Genomic DNA, 24,351 nt, shown 5'->3' on the forward strand with positions numbered 1-24,351 from the left:
AGAAACATTTTACTTTTTTCATCTAGCCTAATAAATTGTGTTTTATTTATCTGGCTTAAAATCATTCACTGGAAAATATTGATATACTATTTAAAATGCAGGATATGACCTGTATTTATGGTTATAAGTGATGCATTATTAATAATTGCTTCAAGTGTTATCAACTACTAGTGCTATATCTGATTTCTGTTCTTATATTTCAATTCTTCAAATATATAGAGGTCAGCATAATAAATGGAAATTACATGTTTTTCTGAGTATATGTGCAAGTCAAAAAGAACCTACTGACAGACGTTTATCATCTTGTGAATGTCTGGTTTTCTTAAACATCTATAAGGGTCATGAAGTAAATTGGCAGAGTAGATCCCATGAGACATCAACTGATTGTGTGAGGTTATTAACCCAATTTCCTCTTCATCAGCTGGTTCATTTGATCAGTGGTTTGAGAATAATGGTTGGATGTGGAGCGGGAATATGAAAATTTGATTGTGTCGCATCAACTTCTTACCAGAACTATCAAAGTAATACAGTTAACTGAATGAATAAATGGACATGAATCCTTTGAGCTCACGCAATTTGAACCATAGAGGTAGGACACATTTATTCTCTGGGTTGTGTCCTCAACAAATACTTATGAACATATTATTGTAAAGAAACTTGTCATATTGACTGGGAATGTCTACATGGGCTTCATATGGGGTGATTTCTTTGTTATACCTTGTAAATTGTAAATATCAGCTCTTGACTTACCCAAGATGCAATCTCCTTGGGTATGTAATATGGACAAGAAGGCTGACAGAATTACCTCCCTTGACCCATGGAATAACCTCACTAAAGACGTTTCAGGTTATGTGTTGTATTGTATTGTTCTGTTTGTTTTGTATAGTTCTGATGTACCATTTGTATAAATGTGAACAGCATGTACTGTGTTATTCCATAAACTGATAAGTTTTATGTCATTTGTCAATCAGCTTTCATTGATATTTCAAATAAGCCGACATTAAACCAGTGGGAAGGAGGATACAAAGAGTTATTTCCCTTGCAAAACATCACACAATCTCTGTTATTTTTCTTACAAATTCTGGATATTTTCATTGAAAAAACATATTAGACAATTGACCACATTTATAGTCAGAACAATATGAAGCTTTCTCATAGCTTTCTGCTAAGCTTTTTATTTTTTGTAGAAAAGTATATAAGCTTTACTTTTCATATGTAAATCATATTCACTGTAAGTTGAAAGTAAATGACTTTTAAGTTAGCAGGATGTGACTGAGGTTTGAATTTGTGCCTTAAACTAATGAGTAAGGAAAATAACGAGCTTGGGTGATGCCAGGCTCCTAGGCTGAGTCCTAGAGGAATTTGTGATGGGGCACAGGTCGCCCCCAGGTGACCTACCTACTTTGTGGGATGCCTGGGTTGATGTGATCTGCCCTCCTAACATAAAACTTAAAAACAGACTTAATTAACTCATCAGTATTTTATTTCCGTATATTTTTTGTCTTAAATAATGGCATAAGTATAGGTGGTGATTTTTTGTGTAACACATTCAGAATAGCATGATTTTGTCCAAAACTTACATCTCAATTTACAGGTTTTGTTTACAAGAACAGTATCCATTGCTGTTATCTGATTGGCTGACTTAGATCACATTTAACTTTGACCAATCATGGTCGTTATAGCAGACAGCAAGGAAAAAGCGTCATTAGAAACTGATCTTTATCCAATAAAATTGCTTCTTACAACTGTGAAAATACTCTTGGCAAGGGTACAGTGAAACTGTTGATGTTCAAAACTTTCAAATGATACCCACCATCAAATGAATCGCCTGTCATCTTATTCATGAAGCTTCAAAACCGAAGGTACTTCGCGCTGTTGTATCACGTTACCAAGTCGAATGACACTGATACCGGGAAAGACATGACCAAACATGGTATTTCAGAAATATTTTCATGATAATTTTCTGATTGTGTAAAAATTAAGATATAAAAGAAAAAGTGAAGGGGATATCAACACATGTCACAAATGAAAAAAATTCGCCTATGTTTTAGCTGCCATCATGGTTTATCGGAACATGTAAATGTATAAGCCTGTATTTTCATTAAAAAATAACTTATTTAAGTTGTAGCCATATTACTTAAATAATGTGATAGAAAGTAACTTTCATATTTATAAACAGTATGATTCGATCTTTAAACTAGTGTATGATATTTAGTGGTAAAAATGATTTAGGAGCTGTATAAAATGTTGTTCACAATGGAAAGTGAGGTGTAATGATGTCAAATAAGTGCCTTTGAATGTACAGAAATGTTTGTGAAATATTGGTTCAGACATTTGTTTGTGGAAAATGTTAATAAGGAAAACTGTGGTTGAAATTGAAGAATATGAACTATAAATGCCTGTTGACATAGCTTACACCTTGTGCCTTAAACTAATGAGTAAGGAAAATAATGAGCTTGGGTGATGCCAGGCTCCTAGGCTGAGTCCTAGAGGAATTTGTGATGGGGCACAGGTCGCCCCCAGGTGACCTACCTACTTTGTGGGATGCCTGGGTTGATGTGATCTGCCCTCCTAACATAAAACTTAAAAACAGACTTAATTAACTCATCAGTATTTTATTTCCATATATTTTTTGTCTTAAATAATGGTATAAGTATAGGTGGTGATTTTTTGTGTAACACATTCAGAATAGCATGATTTTGTCCAAAACTTATATCTCAATTTACAGGTTTTGTTTACAAGAACAGTATCCATTGCTGTTATCTGATTGGCTGACTTAGATCACATTTAACTTTGACCAATCATGGTCGTTATAGCAGACAGCAAGGAAAAAGCGTCATTAGAAACTGATCTTTATCCAATAAAATTGCTTCTTACAACTGTGAAAATACTCTTGGCAAGGGTACAGTGAAACTGTTGATGTTCAAAGCTTTCAAATGATACCCACCATCAAATGAATCGCCTGTCATCTTATTCATGAAGCTTCAAAACCGAAGGTACTTCGCGCTGTTGTATCACGTTACCAAGTCGAATGACACTGATACCGGGAAAGACATGACCAAACATGGTATTTCAGAAATATTTTCATGATAATTTTCTGATTGTGGAAAAATTAAGATATAAAAGAAAAAGTGAAAGGGATATCAACACATGTCACAAATGAAAAAAATTCGCCTATGTTTTAGCTGCCATCATGGTTTATCTGGACATGTAAATGTATAAGTCTGTATTTTCATTAAAAAATAACTTATTTAAGTTGTAGCCATATTACTTAAATAATGTGATAGAAAGTAACTTTCATATTTATAAACAGTATGATTCGATCTTTAAACTAGTGTATGATATTTAGTGGTAAAAATGATTTAGGAGCTGTATAAAATGTTGTTCACAATGGAAAGTGAGGTGTAATGATGTCAAATAAGTGCCTTTGAATGTACAGAAATGTTTGTGAAATATTGGTTCAGACATTTGTTTGTGGAAAATGTTAATAAGGGAAACTGTGGTTGAAATTGAAGAATATGAACTATAAATGCCTGTTGACATAGCTTACACCTTGTGCCTTAAACTAATGAGTAAGGAAAATAACGAGCTTGGGTGATGCCAGGCTCCTAGGCTGAGTCCTAGAGGAATTTGTGATGGGGCACAGGTCGCCCCAAGGTGACCTACCTACTTTGTGGGATGCCTGGGTTGATGTGATCTGCCCTCCTTACATAAAACTTAAAAACAGACTTAATTAACTCATCAGTATTTTATTTCCATATATTTTTTGTCTTAAATAATGGCATAAGTATAGGTGGTGATTTTTTGTGTAACACATTCAGAATAGCATGATTTTGTCCAAAACTTACATCTCAATTTACAGGTTTTGTTTACAAGAACAGTATCCATTGCTGTTATCTGATTGGCTGACTTAGATCACATTTAACTTTGACCAATCATGGTCGTTATAGCAGACAGCAAGGAAAAAGCGTCATTAGAAACTGATCTTTATCCAATAAAATTGCTTCTTACAACTGTGAAAATACTCTTGGCAAGGGTACAGTGAAACTGTTGATGTTCAAAACTTTCAAATGATACCCACCATCAAATGAATCGCCTGTCATCTTATTCATGAAGCTTCAAAACCGAAGGTACTTCGCGCTGTTGTATCACGTTACCAAGTCGAATGACACTGATACCGGGAAAGACATGACCAAACATGGTATTTCAGAAATATTTTCATGATAATTTTCTGATTGTGTAAAAATTAAGATATAAAAGAAAAAGTGAAGGGGATATCAACACATGTCACAAATGAAAAAAATTCGCCTATGTTTTAGCTGCCATCATGGTTTATCTGGACATGTAAATGTATAAGTCTGTATTTTCATTAAAAAATAACTTATTTAAGTTGTAGCCATATTACTTAAATAATGTGATAGAAAGTAACTTTCATATTTATAAACAGTATGATTCGATCTTTAAACTAGTGTATGATATTTAGTGGTAAAAATGATTTAGGAGCTGTATAAAATGTTGTTCACAATGGAAAGTGAGGTGTAATGATGTCAAATAAGTGCCTTTGAATGTACAGAAATGTTTGTGAAATATTGGTTCAGACATTTGTTTGTGGAAAATGTTAATAAGGAAAACTGTGGTTGAAATTGAAGAATATGAACTATAAATGCCTGTTGACATAGCTTACACCTTGTGCCTTAAACTAATGAGTAAGGAAAATAACGAGCTTGGGTGATGCCAGGCTCCTAGGCTGAGTCCTAGAGGAATTTGTGATGGGGCACAGGTCGCCCCCAGGTGACCTACCTACTTTGTGGGATGCCTGGGTTGATGTGATCTGCCCTCCTAACATAAAACTTAAAAACAGACTTAATTAACTCATCAGTATTTTATTTCCATATATTTTTTGTCTTAAATAATGGTATAAGTATAGGTGGTGATTTTTTGTGTAACACATTCAGAATAGCATGATTTTGTCCAAAACTTACATCTCAATTTACAGGTTTTGTTTACAAGAACAGTATCCATTGCTGTTATCTGATTGGCTGACTTAGATCACATTTAACTTTGACCAATCATGGTCGTTATAGCAGACAGCAAGGAAAAAGCGTCATTAGAAACTGATCTTTATCCAATAAAATTGCTTCTTACAACTGTGAAAATACTCTTGGCAAGGGTACAGTGAAACTGTTGATGTTCAAAGCTTTCAAATGATACCCACCATCAAATGAATCGCCTGTCATCTTATTCATGAAGCTTCAAAACCGAAGGTACTTCGCGCTGTTGTATCACGTTACCAAGTCGAATGACACTGATACCGGGAAAGACATGACCAAACATGGTATTTCAGAAATATTTTCATGATAATTTTCTGATTGTGTAAAAATTAAGATATAAAAGAAAAAGTGAAGGGGATATCAACACATGTCACAAATGAAAAAAATTCGCCTATGTTTTAGCTGCCATCATGGTTTATCTGGACATGTAAATGTATAAGTCTGTATTTTCATTAAAAAATAACTTATTTAAGTTGTAGCCATATTACTTAAATAATGTGATAGAAAGTAACTTTCATATTTATAAACAGTATGATTCGATCTTTAAACTAGTGTATGATATTTAGTGGTAAAAATGATTTAGGAGCTGTATAAAATGTTGTTCACAATGGAAAGTGAGGTGTAATGATGTCAAATAAGTGCCTTTGAATGTACAGAAATGTTTGTGAAATATTGGTTCAGACATTTGTTTGTGGAAAATGTTAATAAGGAAAACTGTGGTTGAAATTGAAGAATATGAACTATAAATGCCTGTTGACATAGCTTACACCTTGTGCCTTAAACTAATGAGTAAGGAAAATAACGAGCTTGGGTGATGCCAGGCTCCTAGGCTGAGTCCTAGAGGAATTTGTGATGGGGCACAGGTCGCCCCCAGGTGACCTACCTACTTTGTGGGATGCCTGGGTTGATGTGATCTGCCCTCCTAACATAAAACTTAAAAACAGACTTAATTAACTCATCAGTATTTTATTTCCATATATTTTTTGTCTTAAATAATGGTATAAGTATAGGTGGTGATTTTTTGTGTAACACATTCAGAATAGCATGATTTTGTCCAAAACTTACATCTCAATTTACAGGTTTTGTTTACAAGAACAGTATCCATTGCTGTTATCTGATTGGCTGACTTAGATCACATTTAACTTTGACCAATCATGGTCGTTATAGCAGACAGCAAGGAAAAAGCGTCATTAGAAACTGATCTTTATCCAATAAAATTGCTTCTTACAACTGTGAAAATACTCTTGGCAAGGGTACAGTGAAACTGTTGATGTTCAAAGCTTTCAAATGATACCCACCATCAAATGAATCGCCTGTCATCTTATTCATGAAGCTTCAAAACCGAAGGTACTTCGCGCTGTTGTATCACGTTACCAAGTCGAATGACACTGATACCGGGAAAGACATGACCAAACATGGTATTTCAGAAATATTTTCATGATAATTTTCTGATTGTGTAAAAATTAAGATATAAAAGAAAAAGTGAAGGGGATATCAACACATGTCACAAATGAAAAAAATTCGCCTATGTTTTAGCTGCCATCATGGTTTATCTGGACATGTAAATGTATAAGTCTGTATTTTCATTAAAAAATAACTTATTTAAGTTGTAGCCATATTACTTAAATAATGTGATAGAAAGTAACTTTCATATTTATAAACAGTATGATTCGATCTTTAAACTAGTGTATGATATTTAGTGGTAAAAATGATTTAGGAGCTGTATAAAATGTTGTTCACAATGGAAAGTGAGGTGTAATGATGTCAAATAAGTGCCTTTGAATGTACAGAAATGTTTGTGAAATATTGGTTCAGACATTTGTTTGTGGAAAATGTTAATAAGGAAAACTGTGGTTGAAATTGAAGAATATGAACTATAAATGCCTGTTGACATAGCTTACACCTTGTGCCTTAAACTAATGAGTAAGGAAAATAACGAGCTTGGGTGATGCCAGGCTCCTAGGCTGAGTCCTAGAGGAATTTGTGATGGGGCACAGGTCGCCCCCAGGTGACCTACCTACTTTGTGGGATGCCTGGGTTGATGTGATCTGCCCTCCTAACATAAAACTTAAAAACAGACTTAATTAACTCATCAGTATTTTATTTCCATATATTTTTTGTCTTAAATAATGGTATAAGTATAGGTGGTGATTTTTTGTGTAACACATTCAGAATAGCATGATTTTGTCCAAAACTTACATCTCAATTTACAGGTTTTGTTTACAAGAACAGTATCCATTGCTGTTATCTGATTGGCTGACTTAGATCACATTTAACTTTGACCAATCATGGTCGTTATAGCAGACAGCAAGGAAAAAGCGTCATTAGAAACTGATCTTTATCCAATAAAATTGCTTCTTACAACTGTGAAAATACTCTTGGCAAGGGTACAGTGAAACTGTTGATGTTCAAAGCTTTCAAATGATACCCACCATCAAATGAATCGCCTGTCATCTTATTCATGAAGCTTCAAAACCGAAGGTACTTCGCGCTGTTGTATCACGTTACCAAGTCGAATGACACTGATACCGGGAAAGACATGACCAAACATGGTATTTCAGAAATATTTTCATGATAATTTTCTGATTGTGTAAAAATTAAGATATAAAAGAAAAAGTGAAGGGGATATCAACACATGTCACAAATGAAAAAAATTCGCCTATGTTTTAGCTGCCATCATGGTTTATCGGGACATGTAAATGTATAAGCCTGCATTTTCATTAAAAAATAACTTATTTAAGTTGTAGCCATATTACTTAAATAATGTGATAGAAAGTAACTTTCATATTTATAAACAGTATGATTCGATCTTTAAACTAGTGTATGATATTTAGTGGTAATAATGATTTAGGAGCTGTATAAAATGTTGTTCACAATGGAAAGTGAGGTGTAATGATGTCAAATAAGTGCCTTTGAATGTACAGAAATGTTTGTGAAATATTGGTTCAGACATTTGTTTGTGGAAAATGTTAATAAGGGAAACTGTGGTTGAAATTGAAGAATATGAACTATAAATGCCTGTTGACATAGCTTACACCTTGTGCCTTAAACTAATGAGTAAGGAAAATAACGAGCTTGGGTGATGCCAGGCTCCTAGGCTGAGTCCTAGAGGAATTTGTGATGGGGCACAGGTCGTCCCCAGGTGACCTACCTACTTTGTGGGATGCCTGGGTTGATGTGATCTGCCCTCCTAACATAAAACTTAAAAACAGACTTAATTAACTCATCAGTATTTTATTTCCATATATTTTTTGTCTTAAATAATGGTATAAGTATAGGTGGTGATTTTTTGTGTAACACATTCAGAATAGCATGATTTTGTCCAAAACTTACATCTCAATTTACAGGTTTTGTTTACAAGAACAGTATCCATTGCTGTTATCTGATTGGCTGACTTAGATCACATTTAACTTTGACCAATCATGGTCGTTATAGCAGACAGCAAGGAAAAAGCGTCATTAGAAACTGATCTTTATCCAATAAAATTGCTTCTTACAACTGTGAAAATACTCTTGGCAAGGGTACAGTGAAACTGTTGATGTTCAAAGCTTTCAAATGATACCTACCATCAAATGAATCGCCTGTCATCTTATTCATGAAGCTTCAAAACCGAAGGTACTTCGCGCTGTTGTATCACGTTACCAAGTCGAATGACACTGATACCGGGAAAGACATGACCAAACATGGTATTTCAGAAATATTTTCATGATAATTTTCTGATTGTGGAAAAATTAAGATATAAAAGAAAAAGTGAAAGGGATATCAACACATGTCACAAATGAAAAAAATTCGCCTATGTTTTAGCTGCCATCATGGTTTATCTGGACATGTAAATGTATAAGCCTGTATTTTCATTAAAAAATAACTTATTTAAGTTGTAGCCATATTACTTACTTAATGTGATAGAAAGTAACTTTCATATTTATAAACAGTATGATTCGATCTTTAAACTAGTGTATGATATTTAGTGGTAATAATGATTTAGGAGCTGTATAAAATGTTGTTCACAATGGAAAGTGAGGTGTAATGATGTCAAATAAGTGCCTTTGAATGTACAGAAATGTTTGTGAAATATTGGTTCAGACATTTGTTTGTGGAAAATGTTAATAAGGGAAACTGTGGTTGAAATTGAAGAATATGAACTATAAATGCCTGTTGACATAGCTTACACCTTGTGCCTTAAACTAATGAGTAAGGAAAATAACGAGCTTGGGTGATGCCAGGCTCCTAGGCTGAGTCCTAGAGGAATTTGTGATGGGGCACAGGTCGTCCCCAGGTGACCTACCTACTTTGTGGGATGCCTGGGTTGATGTGATCTGCCCTCCTAACATAAAACTTAAAAACAGACTTAATTAACTCATCAGTATTTTATTTCCATATATTTTTTGTCTTAAATAATGGTATAAGTATAGGTGGTGATTTTTTGTGTAACACATTCAGAATAGCATGATTTTGTCCAAAACTTACATCTCAATTTACAGGTTTTGTTTACAAGAACAGTATCCATTGCTGTTATCTGATTGGCTGACTTAGATCACATTTAACTTTGACCAATCATGGTCGTTATAGCAGACAGCAAGGAAAAAGCGTCATTAGAAACTGATCTTTATCCAATAAAATTGCTTCTTACAACTGTGAAAATACTCTTGGCAAGGGTACAGTGAAACTGTTGATGTTCAAAGCTTTCAAATGATACCTACCATCAAATGAATCGCCTGTCATCTTATTCATGAAGCTTCAAAACCGAAGGTACTTCGCGCTGTTGTATCACGTTACCAAGTCGAATGACACTGATACCGGGAAAGACATGACCAAACATGGTATTTCAGAAATATTTTCATGATAATTTTCTGATTGTGTAAAAATTAAGATATAAAAGAAAAAGTGAAAGGGATATCAACACATGTCACAAATGAAAAAAATTCGCCTATGTTTTAGCTGCCATCATGGTTTATCGGGACATGTAAATGTATAAGCCTGTATTTTCATTAAACAATAACTTATTTAAGTTGTAGCCATATTACTTAAATAATGTGATAGAAAGTAACTTTCATATTTATAAACAGTATGATTCGATCTTTAAACTAGTGTATGATATTTAGTGGTAATAATGATTTAGGAGCTGTATAAAATGTTGTTCACAATGGAAAGTGAGGTGTAATGATGTCAAATAAGTGCCTTTGAATGTACAGAAATGTTTGTGAAATATTGGTTCAGACATTTGTTTGTGGAAAATGTTAATAAGGGAAACTGTGGTTGAAATTGAAGAATATGAACTATAAATGCCTGTTGACATAGCTTACACCTTGTGCCTTAAACTAATGAGTAAGGAAAATAACGAGCTTGGGTGATGCCAGGCTCCTAGGCTGAGTCCTAGAGGAATTTGTGATGGGGCACAGGTCGCCCCCAGGTGACCTACCTACTTTGTGGGATGCCTGGGTTGATGTGATCTGCCCTCCTTACATAAAACTTAAAAACAGACTTAATTAACTCATCAGTATTTTATTTCCATATATTTTTTGTCTTAAATAATGGCATAAGTATAGGTGGTGATTTTTTGTGTAACACATTCAGAATAGCATGATTTTGTCCAAAACTTACATCTCAATTTACAGGTTTTGTTTACAAGAACAGTATCCATTGCTGTTATCTGATTGGCTGACTTAGATCACATTTAACTTTGACCAATCATGGTCGTTATAGCAGACAGCAAGGAAAAAGCGTCATTAGAAACTGATCTTTATCCAATAAAATTGCTTCTTACAACTGTGAAAATACTCTTGGCAAGGGTACAGTGAAACTGTTGATGTTCAAAACTTTCAAATGATACCCACCATCAAATGAATCGCCTGTCATCTTATTCATGAAGCTTCAAAACCGAAGGTACTTCGCGCTGTTGTATCACGTTACCAAGTCGAATGACACTGATACCGGGAAAGACATGACCAAACATGGTATTTCAGAAATATTTTCATGATAATTTTCTGATTGTGTAAAAATTAAGATATAAAAGAAAAAGTGAAAGGGATATCAACACATGTCACAAATGAAAAAAACTTATCTGAACTTTATCTGATTGTAAAAACAGCAAACTGAATTGCATGGTCACATGCATGGTTATTTAGGGTGAGAGTCTTACTTTAACGACATTGTTGCACTTGATATTAATCCAATGAATGTCATGTCCAGACATCAGTATTTACAGTCTTAATTGATGTACCAAGATTATTGCTGGGAGAAGGGTTTTCAAAGAAAAACACAAAAACGAAAAAAAAAATAGTCAACAGTATCATCCCTGTATTTGCTTGAACATATGCAGAACCAACTGGTGTTTATGTATCTTTCTGAACCGAAAGAATTCTTCTGTTTCTTAACGTGGAATAAAATGTTGTTCACAATGAAAATTGAGGAGTAATGATGTCAGACGAGTGCCATTTCATATGTACAGAAATATCTGTGAAATATATCAGGATACTTGTTTATGGAAGATGTCAATAAGGCAACCTGTGGTTGAATTTGAAGAACAAGAACTATAACCATTTTTTGGCTCATGTAGTTTCATACTTGTGCCTCAACTCAGGAGTAAGGAAAGTCATAAGCCTGGGACATGCCAGGTGCCAAGGCTTAGTATTAGAAGAGCTTGTGATGTGGCACAGGTTTAAAATTTTCTCCAGGGGGCACGACTGTATTGATGTGAACTGCCCTCCTAACATTTTAAATCAAGAACAGGTGTTAATTAGCTGGGAATCATTGTAACTGGTATTTTCTTCAATTCAAATATAGTCTTGCTTCTCCGTCCTGTTCAGTATGAGACTTTAAAGAATTTAATTTTAAGGAATCTGAATTTGGACATTGTTGATAATGATGAGGTATGGTGCCTGCTGTGAGGAGAATGGCAGCCTGTGATTGGGCAATCCATGCAGGGAATACCCTTTCATATGTGTTATGTTCTGGAGGTTTTCTGCCAATATTACCCTGGCATTATATGTGAAAATTGTTTTCACTGAGGAATCTTCTTTGATTTTTCAGAGGCTTCATCTCAACCAATAATGAGAATTACCATATAGACTCAGGCCCTGGATATCATAGGTTATTCCGAGATTCCGACAGGAGGCGTCGAGACCTCAAGTGTGGTAAGATGGACATCAGTTCTTCCGTCTCTTTTGTCACTATAGTGGTATAAAGAAGAAGTTAATATTATTAAAACCAACAACAGTGTTCCAAGGTATTTAGGAAACAGTTTCAGCACTAACAACATACACCATGGACTGTGAAATTTGAAATACATTACAGTCCAGCCATTCACATGCCTGCTTGGTGATAATTATATCTGTTCAAGCTTACTTGTCTGTCCAATGGTTCACAAGCTTATTGTTTCACATATCTTCCTAAAAATTGACATATCTTTCCAATAATTAGCATGTCTGTCCATTGACTGACATGTGTATCCAAGATTCACAAGTCTGTCCAGTGACACATATGTCTGTTCAAGGATTGACATGCTGTCCAAAGATTCAAATGTCTGTCCATTGATTCACATGACTGTTCAAGGATTCATGTGTCAGTTTAAGGATTCTCATGTATATCAGAGGATTCAAATATGTCAGTCCAAAGATTCACCTGTCTGTTCAAGGATTCACATACCTGCCCATTGATTCACATGTCAGTCCATCGATTCACATTTCTCTCCAATTATTTGCATATACTAGTATGGCCATTAACTGATATGTCTATTCAATGATTCAATCATCTGTCCAATAATTCATATATCTTTTCAGTGATTCACACGCATGTCCAATAATTCATATGTCTATTCAGTGATTTACACGTTTGTCCAATAATCTGTTTCAGGAACAGATGGTCATAAAGCACATTTTCATCCACCTGGAACAAATAAAGATGTCCACAGCAGGGTATGACATTTTCTTTACACAAACAAGACAAATATAGGACAGCTAGAAAACATGGAACTTTTTTCCAATGATCTATGTAGGAATTTGAGGTTAGAATATTTACAGTGTGCACCAAACATATGCTGCGTGCATACAACCAATGAGATACAGTGTAGATGTCACATGACTTTCATTACATAAATGGTGTTGGGATTGGGGAGATATGTCAAGGGTCTGAGTAACAACAAAAGATACTGACGTGGGAACCATAGAATGGCTAACACTGACATTTTCTGACGGTGTTTGCGAAGTTGTGTTGGTCATGTGAATATTCCCTCAGATAGTCATTAATCCCATACTTTGACATATGTCCAATTTATGTGTTCAATTTATGTTTTCACAGAAAAAACGAGACATCCATGGCCCGTATGACAGCAATCAAAACACTCGATATGTGGAGTTGTACCTTGTCAATGACTATAGAACAGTGAGTTATTGTCCATTGGAAGCTAATTTAGATGTTCCCATGAAATTCTTTTGCTCTTTTAACACTTATTTCTAATTGAGATTAGTTTCAAGATATGTGAGAGAAAGACTGGTGACTGAAATAACAAGTTGTAAATAGTTAGCTCTTTATTATTAATGATTAAAAATCAAATTTTGGAATCTCATTTTACAACATTTATGGATCATGTTTGAAATAAATGAACCTCATAAATATAAGTTCATCATGTATTGTACTGAACAGAATTATTGAATTGGAAAGAGTAAATTTGAGAGTTTGTGGAATTTTTTAAAGTTGTTCTTTGCATGACTTTCATTTCAGTATGAAAGAAATGGGGGAAATACAACATCAGTCATCAGGAGATCCCAGGATATCACAAACATAGTTAGCAGGGTAAGTAACTAAAACTTCTTTACCTCCATAGCAAGAAAACACACTTTCTTTAATTTCGCCTTAATTTTTTTTTTTGGTTGTATGGTAAGAAATATAGTGAGCAACCTGTTGCTAGGTCTTGCTGCTTGTGAATATTATGTAATATTTAAAATGAACTTGCACAGCCTGTAGCAACTATTTGAGATCTCAGATGGAAGGATATTCTACAATAACAGTCAATTAGATCCAATGAAACATACAATCTATAGCAGACTCCAATGTTGCCTTCATTTTTTGGACAAAGTCATCCATTGATGAGTGTTTGCTCATGAATCTTACGATCTCGAACGATCATCATTAGCCTCACTACTTGGCCATTTATAGACTTTCTCTAACACTTATTCAGCTTATATTGCGAAGCATCTTCACATCAGCTGATGAAAGACAAATTTGTAAGTTGTATTAAAGACAGAACCAAATGTATTATCTGTGACATGAATTATCTCCCTTTAAAGATGAGTTGTCTCTCTTCAGCTGTACCGGCCACTGAACATCTATGTGGCTCTGGTTGGGGTGGAGGTATGGGAAGGAGGGGACCAGATCACTGTGACAACCAGTGCTGATGCAACAATGGAAAATTTCCTGAGATACCGTCGAGAAAGGATAAATCCGTTCCACAGAAATGACAATGCTCAGCTTGTTACGTAAGTCTCAAACTAGAAAAACTGCCAACCTTAGTGTGCTAGTGTATTTGAACAGTTAGGTTAGCCATATAGCAACACTAACTGGTGCCAATAACCATTTTTAACTACGTACAATAGGACATTTTCATGGAATCAATAATGTAGTTTCATGTTGTTTGTTATAGTTTGACCAGCTATGCCCACAATGAATGTGTTTGTTTCATCAATAGTTTCGTCCAGCTGACGTATAGTAACAAATTATTCACTTTAGCAAGAATATCTGCTTTTGGGGGAAATTTCAATATTTTAAATATTTTGATGGAATCAAATACTTCCAGACCTGTGAATGTTTGCATATAGTCTGACCAATTGTGTCCTAAGTTTGTTTCAACTCAAGTGTTGTCCAGAGTTAAGCAGATTCTATGCTTGTTTCAGTGGAATCTTCTTTGACCATGGAGTTGTTGGTAAGGCCATTAAAGGCCCCATCTGTACGTACCAGTTCTCTGGAGGAGTCAACATGGTAAGAACTTTGTACTATAGGCTCATTAACTTGTTACAGCGTTATCATTATCCGTTTGCAGCAGCTGTTAAGTAATGAGATTTGTCTGTTTATGGCCAGACCAATTCTATTTCTTGTTTCACAGATGTTTGTCCTCTAAAAACCTAAAGGCAGGAGGGTGAAAAGTTTTTAAAAAATCACTAGTCCAAGTAATCTTTATTCTAAATACTCAAAGTATTTTACTTTGGACAATTTATGAAGTATTTTTGTGGCAAAAAAACAATCCAGAAAATGTTTTCTTGTAACCTCAGGTTTAATATATGTTGCCAGTTCTTGAATCCTTTTTAATTGCGTGATAGTGAGACATAGTACTTGTTGTGACACTGCTTGGAGCTCAGAATCAAGTGACCTTATTTTAGCTCACCTGAAACATTCCTGTTTCAGGATTACGATGGCTTAGTGACACTGGTGGCAACTACAGTAGCTCATGAGATGGGCCACAACTTTGGTATGGAACATGACAATGATTCCACATGTTACTGCCCCAAGGACAAGTGCATCATGGCAGCCACCAGTGGGTATGTTGAAACTGAATCCAGGAATGTGGCATCTACACACCTTCCATACAAGAAAATCGTTGTGCACTTTTTAATCTCTCTTCATTCGTCCCAATCTCTCATATTCTACCATCACTTTGAAATACAAGACTTGATATTTTATTATCTTAAAATATATATTTTGTATAATAGCCAAGTAACAAAGCATCCAAGATGTGGCTTTGGTTGCTTGGACATCTAATAATCAAAGAATATTTGGGCATTTTTCAGTCAAACAAGCCCTACAGACTGGTCTTCCTGTTCCAAGAATGCTCTCCAGGAGGCATTTGAGCTGGGCATGGACTACTGTCTGCGTAACAAGCCATCTCAGATCTTTGAGGGACCTGTGTGTGGCAATGGCTTTGTGGAAGATGGGGAAGAGTGTGACTGTGGACTTCCTCAGGTACTTGGACAATTCCATATACGTAGTTAAAACAATCAAGTTATGGAAACTTGTTTGGAAAGTCTTCTAGCATCAAGTTTAACGCAAGTGCTTTTCAAAACAGTGGTATACTATCAACTATACTAACAAGCATAATATAAGCATAAATAAGCAAAACCAGACAAGAGGGCTGGTGCTACTTTGTAAGTGTCTTATGGTAGCAGTGCTTCAGGAGGCAGGTAGAACAAACTCATGATGCACTGTTTTTAGATGCCCCGTAAAGTGAGCTATTGGTTATGGTTTGTTTAGAAGTCTGGGATTAAGAACTAAGTATATTTCAAGAGATGCAAACCCTTTCTTCTTTGAGCATTGTCTTTGAGTTTCATACCCTGCTAAAGCATTTGATTGTTCATCTGGACTATTTATAATGTCATAATGTGTTCCAAGGCCATCTGTGGAACAAAGACATGTAAAGGTGTTTCATTATTAGTGAGTGAGTTGGGTTTTATGTTGGAATATTCCAGCAATTTCACAGTGGGGGACTCAAGGAGTAAGCTTCACACATTGTACTCACGTGGGAATTGAACCCAGGTCTTTGGTGTGACAAGCGAATGCTTTTACCGCTAGGCTAGCCTACCTACCTATCATTGTTAGAGTTGGCAGCAAAATATAGAAGTATATTAAGGGCTTACACTGACTGAAGCCTCTTTGGATAAAGTGTCAGTGTTCTGGAATGTGTGATGTAACTGATGTTGTGGTGTTGGTTGCCAGGACTGTAACAACCGATGCTGCAATGCCTCATCATGTAAGATGTACCACCAGGCCAAGTGTGCTACAGGGCGTTGCTGTGACCTCTCCACCTGTAAGGTATGTAAGGGTTTTGTGTTGGCTCTGATCCAGACTGGCAGTATCATCTCAAGAGGGAATGTTGTCGGGGACAGGTAGAAATGGAGATCGGAGACTTGCCCCTGGTTTAGTGATGTAACAGAAGTACAACCATCCTGTGTTAGAGGGCAAGTGTCGTATGTCCAGTGTTTTTAACAACACTCACTGAGGCTTTCAGATTGTTAAGCAGAGTACAAGGACATTCATTCTGTTTTCACGTGTGACTCAGTTGAGATGTTAAGCTGTATCTGTAAATGTATCTGTGTTTACTACCCAATTTGTTTTATTCCAGCCTAAGGAAAAGTCAACGTTGTGCAGGGAACCAGTTGGTGAATGTGACCTCCCTGAGTTCTGTGATGGCTCTGCTGAATACTGTCCAGCTGATGTCTTCCTGCAGAATGGACTCTCCTGTAAAAATGGACAGGTAACTTGATGCAACTTCTTCAGGTTAGATAATGCCACTGTATGATGCATGTCACCAATGCTGAATCATACATTAGGTGGCACATACTTTAAAGGAAGGGCTTATTACACAGATCGCTTGATGCAACTGGACGTTTGCTGCACATGAGGAGTACCACTATTTAAATGAGCACCAAGCTTTTTCATATAGCAATAGTCCATCATTGCAGGCCATGTTTTGAGGGTTACATTTTAGTTGATTGCTTCTGTTTCCAGTCATACTGTTACAAGGGAAAGTGCAACACCCACAGCGACCAGTGTAAGCTGTTGTGGGGGGACACAGGCAGAGCATCAGACCCCATCTGCTTCCAGCAGCTGAACATGCGCGGGGACCAGGACGGCAACTGTGGCTACAACTGGACCAAGGACACCTACAGCACTTGCCGCAGAGAGTGAGGAGATGTTTTTGACAAGGAACATACTTTAGACACTGCATTGCTTGTTCAGAATTATCAGGGTATATTGAGTGTGACTCTTCAGCAACCCATGCTTGTCATTAGAGGCGACTAACAGGATCGGGTTGTCAGGGTCTCTGACATGGTTGACACACATCATCATGTCCCAATAACGTAGATCAATACTTATGCTGTTGATTACTGGATTTTCTGGTCCAGGCTTGATTATTTGCACACTGCTGCCTTATAGTTGGAGTATATCTGAGTGCTGTGTTAAACAACAGCCCAACCATATATGCCACATTTTAGCACAGACGTTCCATACTGTAGCGCTATGATTAATTTGTTAAACATGAGGATGTGATATGTTGATGTGAATATTTTTGACGAATGCCTGAGATATAGGATGTGGGACTATTTCCACCTCAGCTCATAATCTTATGTATGAGATGGATGTTTTGTGTGTTCCAGAGATGTGATGTGTGGTCTGCTTCACTGTGTACATCTCAACGAGAAGCTGATGTTCTGGAGGGACAACTTGGCTCATACCATGAGAGCTAGCTTCCTGACCCGGGGCAACACACAATATGTCTGCCGGTCGGCCATGTTGGATGTTGGCCTAGACATGCCTGATCCTGGGATGGTTCCTGACGGTGCCAAGTGTGAAGTCAATAAGGTGGGATGGACAAGTGAATGAATGTGGGAGCTCTCTGAGAATTTGATGTCAGATAGAAATTTTGATTCTTTCTATTTTGACGAGAGTGTGTTATCAGATCTGCAAGTTTTCTCGCTGACAAATTCAATGCGACTTCAGAGTTCATCTCGTTTAAAGTACAACAGTAGTTAAGCATACTTTTTTCCCCATTAATTTGCTCTGAGAGGATTTTGCATTTCAGAGGATAAATGAAATTTGCAGATTGACCAAAATGATCTTAGCACATGTTACAGATTTCAGTTAACTTTCCCTTTGTCTAAGTCATAGTATTAGTAGACTCTTCTTAGTGGCAGTATTCGTCGGTAGTAGTAGTCTTAGTAGTAGTCGTAGTGGTAGTAGTAGTGGTAGTGGTAGCAGTAGTGGTAGCAGTAGTGGTGGTAGTGGTAGTGGTAGCAGTAGTGGTAGTGGTAGTAGTAGTGGTGGCGGTAGCGGTAGTAGTGGTAGTGGTAGCAGTAGTGGTAGCAGTGGTAGTGGTAGTGGTAGTAGTAGTAGTGGTAGCGGTAGTAGTGGTAGTGGTAGCAGTAGTGGTATCAGTGGTAAGGGTAAGGGTAGCAGTGGTAGTGGTAGTAGTGGTAGTGATAGTGGTAGTAGTGGTGGTATTGGTAGTGGTAGCGTTGGTAGTAGTAGTGGTAGCGGTAGCGGCAGTAGTGTTAGTGGTGGTAGTAGTGGTAGCGATAGTAGTAGTGGTATTGGTAGTTGTAGTAGTTGTGGTAGTGGTAGCGGTGGTAGTGGTAGCGGTAGCGGCAGTAGTGGTAGTGGTAGTAGTAGTTGTAGTGATAGTGGTAGTGTTAGTAGTAGTGGTAGCGGTATCGGTAGTAGTGGTAGTAATGCATTTCTAATGGGTGAAAGGTGCACTCATGTTAATTACATGGCCCAGTTGAAATTTACATATTTACATATCACATTTACATATCACATTTACATATCAGATTCTGCCTTGACATTAAGTTACAAAGTCCTGGCAATGTATGACATACATCGGTATTTAATGTCCTTTTTGTGTTCTTGTTAATACCCATGTGTTGTTTTTGACACAGATCTGTGTGAATCACAAGTGCGTGCCTCTGGCCAAGATGAACATCCCACAGTGCCCCGCGAATGGCTGCAGTGGACAAGGGGTAAGGCTACAGACAACCTTTCGGAAACCTTGACACATGTCATTCTTTCATTATTGAATTTACCCTGTGTTTGAATTGTGGCCCTTGTGAGCACTGCAATCATTAGTAGGGCAACAATGTGTCACTGTTGCTATAGTTAAGAATATAAACAAACCGCAAGAAAGTGGTCCATATCTCCACCAACTACAGATCAAAACTAGGTGTGTTACTTAAGAACCAACCATTTGATATTTGGGGTGGGGGCCTAAATATGTTTAAAATATCATCTTGCTACAATGAATTTATGGTCAGCATCCTTTTTATTCTTCACAAATCTGCTTCTTGTATTTTAATGCAGGATATTTTTGTCTGCCTATTATTGATGTGTAAATTTTGAGACATTATGTAGCAAGGCTTTACCAGGTGTGCAGTCATACATGTGTGTATTTTGTGTGTAGGTGTGCAACTCAAATGGAAACTGCCACTGCAACAATGGGTTCGCCCCTCCATACTGTAACAGGCCAGGATTTGGTGGAAGTGCTGACAGTGGACCATCCAGTAATGAATATGGTAAGTTGGCTTGTCTTACCAATCATCTGCTGTCTTAATGAAGTTTCAGATTTATTTCTGTGTTTGGAACATTTAACTGGCATGGAGACTTTGGTGGCAATGGATTTTCTTGGAGTTAAAACCATGTTCCTGCAGCATGAAAATTGGGAAAATTGAGATAAATTACATCGATCACCCTCTTGTATTATCTGTATCTATTCTCTGAAGTACGAACCCAATTATAAAATATGTGTTGCTCCTGTGGAAACATATACTGACTAAGACCCTGTAGATTCGGGACTAAACATGCACCCATGAGATCATCTAGATAATGTCCTGTCTTCTGTTTTCACTCTGATTTATCTGACAACAGACAATTCCTTCCCCTTCTTATCACATGGTTCCTTCTTTGTATTATGCAACACATTTCTTTTCTTCATGCTGAAGACAGTGTGAACCGTGTGAACCCCAAACTCACTCACTCACTCACTCACTCACTCACTCACTCACTCACTCACTCACTCACTCACTCACTCACTCACTCACTCACTCACTCACTCACTCACTCACTCACTCACTCTACTTGTCATTGATTGTGTTCCTGTTCTTGTAGCCAACAAGAGCCTGCTAGTGGGGCTGCTGGTGTTCTTCCTGGTCATACTGCCTCTTGTCGGTGTCTTCATCTTCTTTGGCTACTTCTACAGAAGCAAACTCAAGACTTGGTGGCACCTAGGTCCAAAACTCAAGTATGGGTTCGTATATATTTTCATTATACTGGTCATACATCAAATCAACATTTAGCAAAATAATTTGCATGCTGGCAGCAGGAAATTGAAGTTAGTTGTGATGAGGATTTTGGGCTCAAAGCTAAAAATTAAACTTCCATTTGATTTAATCTGAAATTTTGGACATGTGATTTCAAACTGTCATTTCAGTGTCTCTTAAATGGCTAATCTTTGACCCTCAATGCATGTTAAAATGGCACTAAAACGTACCTTAAGGAAATAATTCTGAAGCTAAAAAATCCATCAGATTATGAACTTACACTCCTAAGAACAGTTTTTGTGAATAATATGATGAAAGATTGCCCTATTTTTCTGTAGGGTCCCTGGCAAGAAACCCAAGCCACCGCCACAGCCTGTGCGATCACCATCTAACATCAATGATCAGCGGCCTAAGTCAGTGCACATGAAGAGAGCCCCAACTCAAGTTGAAATATCAGACCCTGTTCTCACTGGCAGCACTAACCGAGAGTCACATGCATTTGTGGGACCAGCTAGACCCATCAGCATGTCACCGAAACGGGAAAGAATTCCAATGAAGCCAGATCCTGTTGTGCCAGCTTCCGCTAAGGTCCAGCCAAAACCTGACAGAGTGTCACAAAAATCTGCAGCTAAAATTAAGCCAGATCGGCCTTCAACAAAACCTGAGAGATCTGTCCCTCGAAATGAAAGGCTCGGGCCACCTGAAGGTGGATCCAGGATTGTTAAAAGAGAATCTTTCAGAGGGTCAGAAATATCCAGTCCGGTTTTAATGAGCACTACCAACAGGAATTCAGATGTTTTCCCAGAGGATGAATTTCATGAAATTCCAGGTCAGAGTCAGTTGATTCCAAGATCCTCAGGGTCAAGAAGTCCTCCACCAATTCCCGGGCATGGAACTACGCCTCGTGTAAAACGCACACAGTCTGATCGTGAAAAAATTGAGCGACCATTGTCTATTCCTCCTTCTAAAGGAGCTCTAGCTCGTCAAGCTGCTGTGAGTACTTCAATGAAGACACAGAGGCCACCTGCACCTCCTCCAAGACCTGTACCTCCAGATCCCAAAGAATCAGATTCAGAGGGGCCTGTGTATCAAAATGACATTTCTATAAAAAGCAGAGGTTCTAAACCAGTGGTGAAAAAGGATGTACGTGAGAGAAAGGACCCACTTCCCAAGAAACATATATCCTATAACTGGGATAGTTCTCAGAAGCATGATTTATCACAACGGAAGGAACCTCCCAAGAAGAAGGATCAAGGTTACCGCGATCGAAACTCGCGGGACCACAGGACTCAAAATTCACTGAGTGATAGGAACAAGAATAACGATAGTGCTAGATCTAACATGAATTCAGGCTTGAAATCCAAGCCCATGTATACAAATCTTGCTTCACCAGAAGGTGACCTTGATGCTAAAGAACACTCCTCAGTGTCGGCCCTGAGGGCCAAATTTGGTGCATCAGACTCCAGAACAGGAAGTGTAGGTCGGAATAATTCACGCATAAGTGATAGGCCATCCATTGCCTCGAAGCCTTCCCCTAAGGTGGTGCGGAGTTTTAATGTATGACATGTGTTGCATATACTGTGATCTCACCATTATAAGGATGTAATTATTTTGACTAGTGGAGTGGAAACATTTTCCTGTACAAAGCCAGTCATGTTCATCATATTTAGGGGCTCTGTTAGGGTGTGATGATTTACCACATGTACAAAATATTTAGGTTTGTAGTGAAGAATCCCTAACAGATCCCCATTTATATTGTGTGAAAGAGTGAATTGATGTGTCTAAGGCTAATAGCATCTATTTCTACAGTCTTCCGTTGTGGACATTGTCACACAACATGGTATGGTTAGGAAGGGTAAAATCTGCTTGGAATACATTCAAGGATATCTGCTGGTTAGTGGTCGGTAGGGTTAAACTGAAATAATAGTATATGCACATAAGGAAAACACTCCATGAATAATACCACATTCGATGACATGAAGATGCTTTCACTCAAACCATGCAGGGACTGACTAAGTGACAAAGTTCCATCTGGAGATGGTTGTTCCATTGTGAATACAAATATGTATGTGAAATCCTAAAACACCAAATTTAAAATCATAGCTCCATGTTCAACACAAAGAGCAGTACATCAACAGTGTATGTGAATACCTTGTGAATTCAAGTCAAACACAATAACATGATCCATATATCCAAATATCCTTGGAAATGACATGATGTTGATAATCCGAAGCTGTGGTTGATGCCTGTATGTATTGAGCAAGTATTGAGCACCTGTTTGTGATGTCTATAGAGGAAGGAATGGTCATGAGTACTTGGACAGTAACAATTGAACTGATTGCAAAGTTGTTTCAGGTACATATTATAAAATATATTATAAAATATGTATTCTCTAGGAAAATAATTAATATTCAGTTGGGGAATAACATCAGTGTTTAATTTTGTTATTCTCTTTGTCATAGGAATGTAACCTTTATTTTAAATGTAGAGTATGAGCATAATGGATATATTTCAATATTTTCATATGTAGATAGAGCCAGACCAAATTTATTTCTTATTTTGTCCTCAGAAAACCTGAAGGCAGGAGTGAAAAACAATGGAGTACTATTCCTTTTTAATACTAAAAGTATTTTACTTTTGGCAATTTACTGACGGTATATGGGGCGAAAAAAAATATCGTTGAAAAAGTTTATTGTAACTTTACATTTTTGGAGAATGAAAACATTAATTTTTGAGCAGTTAATCCATAGTACAAGAAAAATATTGGTCTGGCCAAATAGGAACATTATCACTACAATAAAAATTTGTTATGGATATCAGTGATGGGATTATGTCAGGGTTGATGTGTATCCAGGTAGACTATAGTGATACTGCCTATGTTTATATCATGTTTAGTCCTCTTTTAGAGGGTCGTCATCACTGGTTCCATGTTTGTTGATACAATATGCACTGATAGTGTGGTGGGATTTGGTGGAAAAAGGTAACCCAGCATCACAATTCAGTAACAATATACGCACTCCAGCGAGTCTTCATGTGCTATATAGAATCACACAGTTTAATGAAAATAATGATAAGATTCCCACTAAATATGAATAGGGTAGGTAGGTAGGACTGCCTTTGATATATTTTGCTACAGATTCTGGTGTGTCTTTCTTGAAGATTGAATGCTAGTCTCTAAATTTGGGGCTGTCAGATCAACACTTATTATTTGTTTGGTGTCACATGATTTTGCTGACTATACAATTACGCTCTTTACATCCATCAGCGCTTGATAAAGGTGTACCATAACAATATGTATTGATGTGAAGCTTTTTGAAGTGTGAACACTTTGCCAGGTCTGGTAAATACTTGCTATCTGTATCATCCCAGACCTACGTCAGTGACATGATGCACCGCCTATTAATATTAACTCACAAAATATTTCGTGATAGTAGAGATGTTTTTTCTCTCATATTTATCAACTTGTTGGTTCAACCTTTTGATCTCACAGTATGTTTGTGAGT

The 24,351-nt window shown here is 36.9% G+C and overlaps 1 protein-coding gene and 9 non-coding genes across 11 annotated transcripts in view; all 10 read left to right on the forward strand.

The window, feature by feature from the left end:
• The window catches only part of LOC137264880 (disintegrin and metalloproteinase domain-containing protein 9-like), a 112,795-nt gene extending 90,302 nt beyond the window's left edge, over positions 1-22,493 (forward strand). Inside the window, exons 6-21 of one of the 2 annotated variants that reach the window (XM_067800228.1) lie at positions 12,081-12,184; positions 12,903-12,964; positions 13,347-13,430; positions 13,770-13,841; positions 14,355-14,524; positions 14,939-15,023; positions 15,447-15,580; positions 15,830-16,001; positions 16,752-16,847; positions 17,158-17,289; positions 17,544-17,719; positions 18,194-18,398; positions 19,475-19,555; positions 19,993-20,104; positions 20,697-20,835; positions 21,187-22,493. In XM_067800228.1, coding sequence (XP_067656329.1) covers positions 12,081-12,184; positions 12,903-12,964; positions 13,347-13,430; positions 13,770-13,841; positions 14,355-14,524; positions 14,939-15,023; positions 15,447-15,580; positions 15,830-16,001; positions 16,752-16,847; positions 17,158-17,289; positions 17,544-17,719; positions 18,194-18,398; positions 19,475-19,555; positions 19,993-20,104; positions 20,697-20,835; positions 21,187-22,411 — 3,049 coding nt within the window. In that variant the 3' untranslated portion in view covers positions 22,412-22,493. The remainder of the gene's footprint in view (positions 1-12,080; positions 12,185-12,902; positions 12,965-13,346; positions 13,431-13,769; positions 13,842-14,354; positions 14,525-14,938; positions 15,024-15,446; positions 15,581-15,829; positions 16,002-16,751; positions 16,848-17,157; positions 17,290-17,543; positions 17,720-18,193; positions 18,399-19,474; positions 19,556-19,992; positions 20,105-20,696; positions 20,836-21,186) is intronic. The other variant, XM_067800229.1, reaches the window with a different exon arrangement.
• On the forward strand, positions 1,288-1,436 carry LOC137266480 (U12 minor spliceosomal RNA). The gene has a single exon (XR_010954985.1). It is a non-coding gene; the product is annotated as a U12 minor spliceosomal RNA (small nuclear RNA).
• Positions 2,422-2,570, forward strand: LOC137266486 (U12 minor spliceosomal RNA). The gene has a single exon (XR_010954991.1). It is a non-coding gene; the product is annotated as a U12 minor spliceosomal RNA (small nuclear RNA).
• Positions 3,556-3,704, forward strand: LOC137266485 (U12 minor spliceosomal RNA). Its single transcript, XR_010954990.1, has one exon. It is a non-coding gene; the product is annotated as a U12 minor spliceosomal RNA (small nuclear RNA).
• Positions 4,690-4,838, forward strand: LOC137266481 (U12 minor spliceosomal RNA). The gene has a single exon (XR_010954986.1). It is a non-coding gene; the product is annotated as a U12 minor spliceosomal RNA (small nuclear RNA).
• Positions 5,824-5,972, forward strand: LOC137266482 (U12 minor spliceosomal RNA). The gene has a single exon (XR_010954987.1). It is a non-coding gene; the product is annotated as a U12 minor spliceosomal RNA (small nuclear RNA).
• Positions 6,958-7,106, forward strand: LOC137266483 (U12 minor spliceosomal RNA). Its single transcript, XR_010954988.1, has one exon. It is a non-coding gene; the product is annotated as a U12 minor spliceosomal RNA (small nuclear RNA).
• LOC137266488 (U12 minor spliceosomal RNA) lies at positions 8,092-8,240 on the forward strand. The gene has a single exon (XR_010954992.1). It is a non-coding gene; the product is annotated as a U12 minor spliceosomal RNA (small nuclear RNA).
• LOC137266489 (U12 minor spliceosomal RNA) lies at positions 9,226-9,374 on the forward strand. Its single transcript, XR_010954993.1, has one exon. It is a non-coding gene; the product is annotated as a U12 minor spliceosomal RNA (small nuclear RNA).
• On the forward strand, positions 10,360-10,508 carry LOC137266484 (U12 minor spliceosomal RNA). Its single transcript, XR_010954989.1, has one exon. It is a non-coding gene; the product is annotated as a U12 minor spliceosomal RNA (small nuclear RNA).
• Positions 22,494-24,351: the final 1,858 nt, after the last annotated feature.

Source organism: Haliotis asinina, chromosome 15 (genome assembly GCF_037392515.1).
Source record: "Haliotis asinina isolate JCU_RB_2024 chromosome 15, JCU_Hal_asi_v2, whole genome shotgun sequence".
NCBI classification, from domain to species: Eukaryota; Metazoa; Mollusca; class Gastropoda; order Lepetellida; family Haliotidae; genus Haliotis; species Haliotis asinina.